Source organism: Mya arenaria, chromosome 17, assembly GCF_026914265.1.
Source record: "Mya arenaria isolate MELC-2E11 chromosome 17, ASM2691426v1".
Lineage (NCBI taxonomy): Eukaryota > Metazoa > Mollusca > Bivalvia > Myida > Myidae > Mya > Mya arenaria.
The window spans coordinates 53,786,404-53,800,684 of record NC_069138.1 but is presented as its reverse complement, the minus strand read 5'-3'; the positions used below and the strand labels follow the sequence as shown (position 1 = coordinate 53,800,684).

At 34.2% G+C, this 14,281-nt stretch overlaps 1 protein-coding gene across 1 annotated transcript in view; it reads right to left on the bottom strand.

Moving 5' to 3' along the window:
• The window catches only part of LOC128223985 (voltage-dependent calcium channel type A subunit alpha-1-like), a 166,576-nt gene that overhangs the window by 56,631 nt on the left and 95,664 nt on the right, over window positions 1–14,281 (bottom strand). Inside the window, exons 4-7 of the mRNA XM_052933546.1 lie at window positions 3,951–4,056; window positions 2,970–3,109; window positions 1,342–1,439; window positions 576–743 (exon numbers count right to left, since the gene is read on the bottom strand). Coding sequence (XP_052789506.1) covers window positions 576–743; window positions 1,342–1,439; window positions 2,970–3,109; window positions 3,951–4,056 — 512 coding nt within the window. The remainder of the gene's footprint in view (window positions 1–575; window positions 744–1,341; window positions 1,440–2,969; window positions 3,110–3,950; window positions 4,057–14,281) is intronic.

The window sequence follows — 14,281 nt, the reverse complement described above, 5'->3', positions numbered from 1 at the left end:
TTAAAGGGGTTCTCACATGGGTCACCACGGGTCACAACCGATGTAAATAAACCAGTTTAACGTTAACTTCTAAATAACGTTTTTGAAAGAAAATATATAAAAATAATTCTTAGCCCATTAAGACTATGCTATTTTCTATGCTAATTTCAAGGTGGTTGAATATTGTAGAACGATGCAACGTTGAACCTTTTGGCCAAGGATTGCATCATTTAAATACAAGCAAATCTAAGATAGTTTACACGTGTATGAGCAGAATTTGGCATAGTCGTTTATAGGCTAAGAAATAATTTCATATATTTTCTGTCAAAAAGGTTATAAGTAATTAACGTGACCTACTTGTGTGTTTACATCGGTTGTGACCCGTGATGACCCACGTGAGAACCCCTTTAAGTCACGTGATTCCTCACGCCGAATGTGTGTGTGTGTGTGCGTGTGTGTCGTTCAGTTGAAGTGTGCCTTTCAACAGAGTAGCCGTCAACTATTTAGCTACTGGACTTGTCACTGTAGTTGTCATTGGTACATGTACATACATTCCTGAAATACGTTGCAAAGCAAACTGTTATCAATCTACTGACCTTCACTATTTCCAATGGTCCCTAGTTTGTAGCAAGCGAGATGGAAAGCACCGTTGTATATTTCTAACCCTATGATGGCAAACATGATGATTGCGAAGAACACAAGAAGACAAACTTGAAGCAAAGGCGCCATTGCACGAACAATGGATTTCAGCACCACCTGTAAACCTGCAAGAATGGGGGTAACATATTGGTGTTGAGGATATGTATGACACAGCCTAATATTGTAAGATACAAACTATTAAATTGATCTAGCTTAACAAACGCACACACCGACATGTACATCATAGCAATTATATACGAGATGTTGTGGATGATAAACATGTTTCATAAATAAAAAGCATTTTAAGAATATTTTTGGAGGAAACTAACAGAAAATATTTGAAATATGTACATATTGGTTGTATAGAATATTCAGAAACCTACCGATTAATAAAAAGCTATGATCAAAGTATGCACGAATAATAACAAGGACTTAACAGTGTATAACTATTGTAATCTGCTTGTCATTGCAAATGTTATGCTAATGTAATATTATAGCAAGATTTTGTAAGTTAAGTTTCTATTTACTTTTATATATCATAATGTGCTTTTGATTGACGGACTATTACTGTGTAGCGAACAAAACTCTTTGAATATGAATAAACTACCCAAACCTTGATATCTACCGTCAAAGCGATCTACGATAAAGCATAAACTGTGCCAAATATTAAAATCATATCAGGACCTGAGGGGAATATATCATCAAGATAGGCTGAATACATACTTGGTATACCCGACACCAATTTTAAAGGCCGTAAAACTCTCACAGCCCGCAGGGTTCGTAGATCCACCGAACTCGAGGTGGCTGTTATGGTTATGAACCTGTGGAGGGAACCAATACAACACTAATAAAAAGCATACATACAAATTTCTAGCCGCTAGTGGTGGGGACTCGGTAAAATACTAAAATGACTACACTAACTGGGTACTGTCATACATGTTCATGTTTGCAACAAATGTACAGAGAAATATTTGAACTGTAATTTAAACCCCTTTGACGGAATGGCGTTCTTTAAAGTAGACGAAAAAGACAATTAGCTGATTCTTTGCTCAGGTAAAAGAAAAATTGTAAATGCCATGAAATAATTTAATCTGCCTAAGAAATCTTTTACAAAGAAAATTCAACTCATTTCGTTATCCATACTCCAAGGCTTTGATTAAACTATGTGTTGTTCATTTTATTGGTCACAGTTAATTCGCGCACATGTTCGTATGTAATTGAATACCAGCTTTAAATTATGGACCAGCTGTATCAAACTGGCGTTTGATTACTTGAGCCCTCCACCATCTGCTACATAATCTCATATATGCCAATCTATAGAACAATATATGGGTTGATTAACTGGAACATACAGTTTCTATTTCAGTACACGGTATTAACCTTATAACTCCTAGCCCAAGTTACAACAGCTTAACCCTAAATACGGGGTCCCTGTATTCCCTGACTATATCCATCTTTGTCCCAAAACAATGTATGTTGTTATACACATTGGCTGTGCTATGTATATCAGTGGCTTATGTTGGGACTAGTCACTTACTGGCTATTCCTGTCACTAATTTAAGAGGCCGTAAAACCCTTAGTGATCGAACTGCCGGTTGGTTAATTGTTTTAGGGAAGAAATATTCCAAGCAGCTGAGGCAAAAATATAAACAATAAGTTTGAAAAGAGCTGCTTTACAATATTACTTTGAAATCGAATCAAAATAAGACTTTGAAAACAATAAAATAAATTCAGTATGTGATATATTTCGTGTGATATATAATAATAATTGTATTAGTTTGATGTTGTCATCTATACACACTTTTACATATACTCTGCAATTTAAATAGACTTTTGATTAATGTACGATTTATGTTCGGTAAAAGGAACATTTCTAATATATAGAGGTTGCGGAAATCAGTTGATAGTGTACTGGAACGTGTTATGGGTTCATGCATTTGACCAATTTCCTACGCAGTGATCTCCCCAGACAAGCAGGACAGATATGTCACCGTGAGTGAGTATAGCTGGACTTTAGCTATATAAAATTTATATACACCTTTTTTTTTTTCTTAAATATTGTTTCTTCTATTTTTTACGGTTGTAATCAAATTTCAATTATTCAAGATGCATTTAATGAGGTTAAAATAAAATAAAACACAGAACAAAGACAATTTACATACTAGTAGTACCTATCGTCACGTGATTTGCATGGCGGCATATATTATAGTACTGTCACAGGTAACAGAGCGTGGAGTTTTTCGTATGCTCTGGCAAAGTGCACTGTACATATATTGGTCTTGTAAAATCACACTTGTACACGTACACGCACAACTAGCCTCTCGCAACCTCCCTTAAAACGTTATACTCACCCCGTGACTACGACCACAAAATCCATGATATTCCATACACTCCGAAGGTACGACCCCTTGTGTAATATAAATCCTAATGCTACTATCTTTAACAGGGCTTCAAAACAAAATATTCCTAGGAAGTAGATTTCTGTCTTTTCCTGAAAGAAAATAGAAAATAATAATGATATATTATGGGGGATTTAATTCATGAAAGGCTGTCAACCTGCCATAATTTAGCCAAGAGGATGGTCCTAAAACTACACAAATTTAGTCATTATTTTATGCAAAAAATGAAAATTCAAAAACATTGCATTAATTTACTAAGTATTTCTACGTAAAAAATATTTTATTCTTGAAGTAAAAGCCATTTATCCGTAATTATATGATGCAATTAAACGAAACCCCAAAACAAAATGACATGTCATCCATTTCCATGTGAGGATTTTTGGATGTTTAATCCGTTCTAGCGTTCACATGTACGTTAAAAACAATACATTTTTTTTGTTAGCTATTCGCTATGACATTATGATTGGGTGAAACGAATGGCATTTCACTTTAATAAGCAACTATAGAGAGAGAAAGGTTGACCAATTCACTCTCAATTAACGTTAAGAGATCCTGTCCAAGCTTGTTAGTTGTTTTCATAGGATAAAGGAACACAACTCGCTTTTCACAGTAAAAAGCCGCCTGCACACACACAATATACGCATAGTGACGTCAGTTTTATGTGTACTAAGATTTCTCTATTTTGTAGTTATGATTAAAGCTTTTGTACGACGATGACATCAACGAAATCGAGGATGATGACGATATCACTACTTTGACAAAAATCTTCACCTCTTAATTCATGTTAATCGTTATTTTAAAATTTCTGATCGGGAATTTGTATTGAGCACTTATATGCACTTAGAACACAGTCGAATATTGGTATAAAAATGTAGGTGATGTTTATGAGGGTCAACCCAAATCCATTTTAAACGTAAATATCAAGCGACTTACTAGTTTTTCCACGAGTGGAGTTCTGTCCCTCTCCGGTAGATGTTCCTCAAGCCCCAGGACCACACAGTTGGCGATGATTGTGAGTAGCACCATGTATTCGAACGGCGTGGATACCAGTTAAGGATTATAGGCACATGTATTTTGGAATTAATTGGCAAATAATTTCAAGTTACTACATTGATAACAATATGTAAATTATAAGATAATTATTACAAAAAAATACGACAGCGATGCTGTTCTTTAACAGACCGGCTGCAATAAATAAATGCTCAAGGTATATACATTAGCCAGACAAATGTTATATAGTCCAGACGTATATAATGGCGTGTAAGAAGTGCATATTGATAAACATTCTAACTTCGGGGGTCATTACATAACCAACAAACTGAAGGTCATACTCATGAGTAGACCAGTTCTACATACAATTAATAAAAAGGCAAATCACAATTACTTAAATAGAAAACAACAACATGAAAGCTTGTGATTTACTTGGTAATTGAATGTATACCTTCGTTAAGTGCACCAAAACACACCTATCCCAAAATAATGACCACCACATTACATAATGAGCAATAGGTAAACAGCGAAAATGAATCATTATCAGAACATTAATTGCACCAAAAAAACGCACCTATCCCAAAATTGGGTCCAGCGAAATGCATATTGAGCAATAGACTACCAGCGAAAAATGATTCATTATCTGTTGATTAACTACACCAGAAACACACCTATCCCAAAATTGGAACCGCTCAATGGATGATGAGCAATAGATGACCAGCGGAAATGATTCATTACCATTTGTTTATGTGCACCAAAAACACACCCATTCCAAAATGGGGACCAGCCCAATGAGCAAAAGATAAACAGCGAAAATGAATCATTGTCAGTTCAATGATTTACTGCACCAAAACACACAACTATCCCGAAACATGGACCAGGGTAGTAAATATATAATGAGCAACCGATAAACAGCGATTGAATCTTTAGGCCAAATAAAAAAATAGGTCTGTTTCAGGTTACCCGACCGACCCTATTTTTTCCCGCCGACCCTAACCTATTATTCCCTGAAAAAAATGTGATTTGGGTACGAAAAGCATTTGTTACGAAATGCATGTACGTAAAGTTGACAATATTAGAGTTGGATTTCTGAATGTATTTACTGTACTTCACCTTAGAGTTCGGACACCTTAAAATAATTAATTTTTCGCTCTCCGAATTCATAGAAAATAACCATTTTTACATGTTTATCTACATGTATGGTAAACCTGCCTTTTTTCTTCATGTGTGCATTTTACCACTTATTTATTTATCCGTAATTATCAATGGTTATTACGCCTATAAGTGTAACTCCTTCATCAGAAAAAGACAGATAGAAATAATCGATAGTAAAAATCAATCATTATCAGTTGATCAACTGCACTCAAATCACAGCTATCCCAATATGTGAACCAGCTCATTGAAATGAGCAAACGATAGATAGTGAAAATGAATCATTTGTTTAACCAAGCATTTATCAGAGGAGACACAGAAACATTGTTAACCATTATAACAAGGTCACCTACAACAACGTATGACCTTGAGGTCTGAAATTGGAAATAAATCGCCACTAAAATGACGTCACGAGTAAAATAAAGTAGGGTAATAGGAATTACTAGGTCAACAACCCTCAAAAGCGAAATCATTCCTGGTTAGATTAACTTGGAACTGGAATTACTGATAACAAAATTGAACAAAATCTATTCCATAGAAATTTAAGACACATTAATGTTCTCTGAATGCTATTCATCAATGTTAGTGGAGCATTGTTTAATTATCGAGTGTATTATAAATCTTAATATAAATCAGATATCAAAGTGAAATAGACTGTTAACTCAGTGTCAATTATGTTGTGACGTAAAACAGTATTGGAGATGAAAGTAGTTCCATGTCAGCGTATTAATATTATATGCGTTGTTATCTATTACCTATTTATTTATTTTTTCTAGAATTTGGAATTAGTCATTTAATATGCATTTGGGTACCATACCACGACATACAAGCCCTTATCATTTGCAAATAGTTTTGTATGCCCGCATTTACGTCTTAAATGTATATTTCCTAAACGTTTGAAGATTAGGAATAATATCCAGGGGTTTAGCCGAAGATTTTATTATATGGTCAAAATGTACTAAACATGTAATGCCCAGGTTAAATGGAAAACGTTTGAAAACGATTCTATGTTTGAACTGTTTTAGGATGACACTAACAGAGGGTGTTACTATTGTAATGTATGTCGGCATGAAATAGAAAATGCATGGTCAGAATTTTGTCTAAAATGATAGCCAGGGATTGTATCCAATATTAGTCTTACTTGGATCTAAGAACGATGTAGCTAATCGGATTACATGTTATTAATAGCGGACCTATACGGTGAATGGAGTCAATGATGTATGACTATTTGCAGCCCTATTAACCCTATTAATGTTGCTTTTTCCTGGAGTTATGTTTTGCCATTACTGTTTCATTTTCCAGCTAGTATTTGACATATGGAACAGTAGCAGAAACCTATACATCTTCAAAATCAAGTCAACATGTTCAACTTGTTCGTGTCATCTCCTGGGAATGCCAGGATATTTAACCACATCACTGATTTCTAAAATTGCTTACATTACACGAACTAGCGCGTATTGACTTTATTGTGGGATTATTTAAGATTGTCTCTCTTAACAGGAAAAACCTATATATCTTCCTTTCCCTGTATCCGATGGTGAAAGCAGAAGTTGGATCGATATCGCTATGAATAAAGCAGTAATTGCCGGGAGATATTTGCGTGAGAAGGAGACACAGCGAGATGGAAAAATAGCTTTGTTACCCGTGGCGCACGGTTTGTAGCCCTTTTGAAAATAAGTTGGCTATTTTTACGAGAAAAAAAACACATACAATTAGTTTGAAAATAGCGTTATTATAAAAGGTGTGTTTCTTTTTAGCTTTTTGGAAATAAATTCGCTATATTTACAAGAAATACGTGCAAAGAGACGGGAGAAAAAAAAGAGTTTAGTGGCCTCTTAAAAATATGTTTGCCATTTCTGTTGACGTCGGCTTTTTAGACAAAAGCAGAATGATAATCCTTTTTGTGAATATAAATAAGATGTACGGGACAACTCCATTGCATACAAGTTCTCCAATCGCAGAGATGGAAAGATAACATTAGAGATAACTATGTTGTCAATGATCCAATTTATGAAGCCTTCTGCTGTGCTCCTTTTTATAACATCAAGGGTAACATATTGTAATGACAAAGACAGATGACTTGATCATAGGGTCAAAATGTTTAAGTCATTTTGGCGTATAACTGACTATTGCGTTAAATGCATTACAACCACAGAGCCCATTTTCAACGTTTTGAATCTGAATTTGAGGCTTACACTGATAAAAGCAAAATCGCAGATTGTTTTTAATATTTAGGTAATTTTGACAATATAAGTGTAAGCAACTATTAAAAGGGTTCTTTATATTATAGTAAACACATTTTAGCATCCAAGCTCTTCTCTACGGTGAAATAGAGGTGATAAACATGTACGAATAATATTTTAATGGGATTCGTACGCCGTTTTAACGATATATGAAACAATAACACGTATATCACCACTATGTCACCGTAATTTTCATAGCAAATTTACAATTATATAGAGAATATCCCTTCTAAGTATTGAGTGTAAAACTCAGTCTCCGTTATTGAATATGGGCCAGTGAATGCACATGGCAGTTATGTATTAGTTATCTTTCATATTTTTAAAAAATACGAAATATATTGCAAGCGAGCCGAAGGCAATATGTTCCGTATTTTTAAAAATATGAAAGATAACTTGCTTACCGTTTGTCACGTCCGCACACCCGGCAAAACGTTGACTGACAAAATCTAATAAACACACAAGATGTTGTTGATTAATTTTGGTTGCAAATCTAGGGGTCGGCCACTTTAGAATGCCCGTATTATGGAAAGCATCAACGTTTTACAGTAAACAATACAGGCTCCGCCTACTTTCTAGAAAAGTCACGTAGGCCAAATATCACTGTATTTTCTCTGTATCGGAGTTCATATCAGGGACGAATTGAAGAATATGGGAAATATTTTTCAAATTTAAAACGAAATGCAGCAATCTCATTGGCTTTCAAAGTAGGACAAACTGTAAATACCATAAGACAATGACAACTACAGGGACACGCCCAGTAGTCAAACATTCACATATAAACTCTGTTTAGAGGCATAAGAGTTATATTTCGTATAAGTATTATTTATTGTTTGTTTTACTTCTTCGCCAATGTTGAATATGGAACAGAGATAAAAGAATGGGCACCTTCTCTTAATCTGCGTTTCAACGATTACAGCCCTTGCGAATTTTCACCATTTGTCCATTTGCTTCGTCACTTATAAGCCAAATGCTGCCATTTAAAAAAAACAATTGGACAGTACAATAAAATAATTCCCTTTGTCTTAAGTTGTGATGTAAAACTCGAATACAAAGTCTGTTTGAATAAATGTATGAATAACAACAATTCAATCATTAACAAAAAAGAATTTGCCATAATTGCCTCCAATCAGCTACTTAGTCCCAAATGATCTGAGGGCGCATTTCAAACCTAGCATGGACGTTTCGGCTACCAAATTGGATTTATCACTATTCAATAGGATTGTAGGATTTCAGGTTAAGTGTTTTCGTGAAACTAGTCCCCGATGTTGTTTTTACGTTGCATATCAAACTAATATTTGATCGTTTCCTCGAATGTTATAACCCCTTAATTCACTATCTTATTCAACTTCCGGACTATAATTTGTGTATGCACAAAACGAAGAAGAAGTAAAAATAATTTAGTTTGTAATCATCGTTACATATTTGATAGTTCTCGATTGTTTTAAAAACAATAACGATGGAAACTTAACACTGAAGTCAAAAATATTGGCGAGTTTTCTTAAATATTGTCTCCTTCATGAAATAAACGCTATTTTCGACCAAACTGACAACGAGATCAATAATATCTACACGTGTAGTTGGTATAGCAAACAGCATTGTAAGAATTTTCCGGTCAAGCTAAACTTACAGATATGAAGTCACTGTAAAGTTAAAAACGCACACAAACCATGTCTTTGAATTTGGTATATTTTGCTTTAGTATTAGTGCATTGCATAAAGGCAGCAGTGCGAAACAATATAGAGTGTATTAAAGTTAGATGTTTAGGGCCATGTTTTAAACAATTCGTCTCAAATCCCGTCATAAATGTCACCTTTAAAAGGAAAAAACCCAGACAATACATGGCAGAATAGTCCGTGCTTGACGTATTAGAATTCACCAGACTTGACATTTCAATTTCTGGTATATATTACATCGGCAGACCAACTCCCGTTTAACACGAGGTTCGCGCTACTGGTTCGTGACTCGGTGCACTTTATACTCAATCCCATGTCACGTCGGGTCGTAAATAAGAGGTTAGGTGTCACTAAATGTTTTGAGAAGATGCGGCTTTGGGCAATATATTTTCTACGTCTAGGAAAACCCATCAGCAAACACACTAACAAGCAAAAAATTCCTCCTTTTACGAGCGAAAAAATTTAATCATGATTGTGCAAAATGGGAAGTGATTTATTAAAGGGACCTACATCAGTTTGAATGACATAGTATTATAAATAATTAAACATACCGGTTGTAGGTTTTGGGTACGAATGTATCGACTAAACTATTAAAGAGTAAAACATAATCTTTGTTTCCACTAACCCGAACTGCCTTTTTTTCCTTTTTGAAGATGTTAGTGAAAAGTGGCCTTAAACTGCTGCAACTTTCTCACTTGATATCTTTTATATTCAGAAAACGCTCACAACTTTTTTACGGTTTTACCCTAACCCATACAAAGTGTTTAAACAAAGGTGTTTCCTCATGCAGACGAAATACTGAAACTTGCGACTGTAAAGCGTGAATCCCTGAAACAATGGTAGATTTTATCACGGACTTGACACTCGAGACTAAATTGAAACAGTACGTCTGTAATATCGCAATAAATGTCACAATATATAGAAAAGTCCTTGACTGTTTATGGCAGAATAGTCTGAGCATGAAATAGTAGAATTTACCGGACTGGACATTTCTAGTGTGGGCATCAGTTTTAAAACAAATATGTTCAAAAAATAAAACCAAACAAGGATGAAGCGCTATGGTAACAAAAACAAAACATTTTGTGATACAGGTATCAGAAATGAGAACACCATGTTGTTAAAAAGAAACTGTATTTTTTGATACGAGTACGAGTCACGTAGAAAAAGTATTATCAGGTTGAGAAATCACGTGGCTTCAAAGGGGTTCTCACATGGGTCACCACGGGCCACAACCGATGTGACATTAATTTCAAAATATCTTCGAATTCTTTGACAGAAAAGATATGAAAATAATTCTTAGCCTATGATGACTATGCTATTTTCTGCTTCTATAAGTGTGAAATATTTTACATTTGCTTGTATTTTAAAGATACCATCTTGGCCAAAATTTAAACTTGTCGGAATTTTGTAGAACGATGCAACGCTGAAATTTTGGCAAAGGATTGCATCATTAAAATACAAACAAATCTCACGTGATGAGTTCAGATACATATACCGACACTAATTTTAAATTTACTGGTATTTACGTGGTAGATAAAACCAGTAAATTTCGATTTGGAAAAAGGGCAAAAGCTGCGAAAGATACATGTGTTGTTCGGAATGTGATGCACTAGTAAGTAAGTTTTAATGTACACAATGATTTTAAAGTTTTGACAATTTTCTGTTTGTCTTGCATTTGTATCAGCTGGTGTCTAGTCACTTTAAAAGATGGTGTCGTTTACATTTCCTATTGTGCACTCTTTAAAATCTAGTATTTTAAGGAACCCTGAGACTGACACATTCGATTCTTAAGTTGTTTTCATTTTAAAATGGATGCATTTTTAAACAGATTAAAAAATGGAGACTTAAATTCAAATAATAAATCTCAAAGCCTGCAATAAATGCCATATTTAAAAGGAAAGACTCTGACAATGCATGGAAAATGGACAAGTCTTGCAATATTAGAAATCCTTGGACCTGAAATCGTGACATGGAGCACTTTATTTTCCATCTTGTGTAATTTTCGGTCGTAACTAGGAGACAGGTTGTCGTTTAACGATTTGAGAAGTTGAGACTTTTTCAGTCAATTCATTTTAAACCTCCGTGGAAGCCTTACAAGCAGATACACTTTCCCAGTTTTGTAAGCAATAAATTCTGCTCGGGAATAATATGAGTGATTTATGAGATCAGAACATTGTTGCAATGTTTCGTCAATGCAGCATTTTATAATAAAAATCAAAATCATCCTGTTCTGAATATCTGTTCGAAACTTTAAAAAAACCTGCTCAAGTCTTCCAGAGAGCTCATCTCAACAGAATGCGAAGCGTTTTGTTCAGTACCTTCTTGTGGTTAACAACGTCATTAAAGACATCCTTCGAATTTTTTAAACTTGAAATATGCGATGATGAGCTCAGAATTTTAAATATGAACAAGCTTAGCGGAAAAAGTTATCTTCAAAATTGTAAGAAATACACCAGATCAGAGGCTGACCTAGAAACATATAGCATGTACTCGCAACAAGCTTGAAGGGGGGTCTGGGGGCACCCCCCCCCCCTGGAGTTTTTAGACGGTGCAATTTGGCGTATATTTTATGACTTTTTTGTGCTTTAAAAACGCTAATATTTTACGCAAATCACATGTAAAATTCAAACAAAGATGAAACATTTCGGCCTTTTTTCAACCATTACTTCTTGTTCTTAACTGTAACATTTGCTTTACATGTTGTTATGGATACCATGTGTTCCTTACCCGGCTAATGGTTGGGTTTTTACATAAAATTTCGCAATTAAAACGTTTGTTGTTGTTGTTTTTTCAGATATTTTTTCAGTTGAACGCGCACGAGTATTTGCGTAACGCTAGGTACGCCGCTGCAGATTACAAGTGTATCCATTAAACTTCCAGAACAGTAACGATTCGAATGGTGACGAAGATGACGTTAACAATGTTGTTAAACTTCAGTACTGAACACTCGGCCTTTAGATGACCTTGAACATTTGAATACATTAATGTAAGGATTTGATAAATGGAAGAAAAAGGTTAATCCGCGATCCAAAACCGTTCAAGCTTTGTTTTAATGTCAAGAGAATTTATTGGAAATTCTGGAATATTACTGTAACATTATGTATTACTGCAAGCATTATGCATAGACATTTAATTGATCGCAAAATTAGGTGTCATTCATGCAGTGCACAGTTAACATTCCAGATGCCTAAACAGTCTGCTTCGAGGTTTACCAAGAATTCTCAATGGAACAAATCAGAAAGAAATATGAAATAAATAAAATAAAAAATAACATACTTTTAAAGTGCATTTCATGTTCTTTTGTAACAAAGTGCAATTTCCAACAGAAAAAAACATCGAATACGCTCCTTAACATGTGTCAATAACACATTGTCTGGTTCTTCTTCAGAACCTCAAACTGTTGAAAATGAATTTCATTTTGTTTTAGTTTGTTCAATGAATAATGACAAACGTCAGACTTATATTATTGTTATATCACAAAAATGAGCAACATGTATGTCTAAGTTAAACGAATATTCTGCTCTGTTCTGTTTTATTCTGTTTAATATAAAAATAGCAGCTTAGGTGTGTTTGTACATTGATTGTAATGGCAAGGTCAACATTGACAAGTATTCCAGCACCGTTCTAGAAATATGCATTGATCTTAAATATCAGAATTCTCGCCACACGTCACTGCATTATTATCAGGGGATGCTAATCTAAGCTCAGAGGCTGATAGCTTTTCAAAAAACAATACATATTCTGTAAATGTTAATGGATGTATACATAATGATTTATGACGTAAGTTGTTGAATAATTGAGAGAGAAGCATTTCAAAGAGATAGACTGATTCTTCTAATTCATCTTTGTTTTTTTAAAAATCGTCTTCTACTGTGTCACAAAATACAAAATAGCGCAGCGCGTAATAGGATAATGTTATACATTGTTAGCTGCCTAAAATGTTAAATTTTCCGAGACACTACATCAAAATGTGTTCTTTTTTAATTTAGTTTTTAAGTTGAATATTAAGCAAGCAATACATAATTATACATCCTTGCAACATGTATAGCTGGTGTAAAAAGGAGTAAATACTATTTGATGATAATTGACCAAACATGAACAGTTTTTTTCGGAAAAGTCTTTCTACAAAACGAATATGCTTTTTTTGTCAAATTATTTAAGACGTCCTTATCATACACGTCTTCTGACTTTGCCTTTTTGTATTCAGGCCAGGTATTTATTTATGTGTTTTCCACTATTTTATTTTTCATTTGCAAATATATAAGCAAGAAATCATTTGGAGTAATTTTACACAATCATAAATTTATATTTAGCTACAGACTTTTCCAACGTATTCTTGTAAAATAATGCTCTATTCCTTATAACACCAGAAAATGTTGTAAATTATGTACATTAAACTCTTGAAAAACACTTTTTCCTGAAAACTGAATAAAACAATATTTTTTGAAACACTTAAGGCCTCCCCATACACTTGAGTATTGTCGAAGGCCATTTGCATAACTAAGAAGGCGCCACTCATGAAAAAGCTGACCAATTTTTTATGAAAGTTTGAATCTATTATACCAATTCAATGTTTTTCATTATGTAAAAAAAGTGCATTCACGCCAACCTGGCGCGTGACTTGTCCATTAGACATGTTCTGTTCTTAAAAAGTATCGCGTTCAATAGAATAAGAATTGTAAACATTTTATGATCTTCTATTCTTAAAGAAAAAAATACCATATAATTAAAAAAAGAACTGTCTCGTAACATTATCGTATCTAAAATTGAATCTGCATGACATTTTAAAATCAGACATGCGCTACCGACATGATATATACCAACGTACATATAAATAAGCACTTCATATGACTAATGCATGTTTTTCATATCACCATTCATATATTTGTCCAGCCGTACAACAACCTTTTAACCGTATAAACTGGTCAATATCAGCATCAGCCATATTAGTCATTACAATAACACCTGGTGTTGCTGGCTGTTATCACTTCTATCACGGTTGATCAATAGATATTGATTGAAGAAGACAATGTCTTATTAGTTTACTAGACAGTCTAGTTTTTCAGGATGAGATGGAGAATCCAATGAAAGCTATCGGTAATGTTCTATCGGAATTGATCTAACTGAGTGGGGCCAGAAACTTTAGATTTATACACTATTTTGCGGTTATCAAAGCAGATGCAGTCTATTGTTAAGTGTCAAAGCC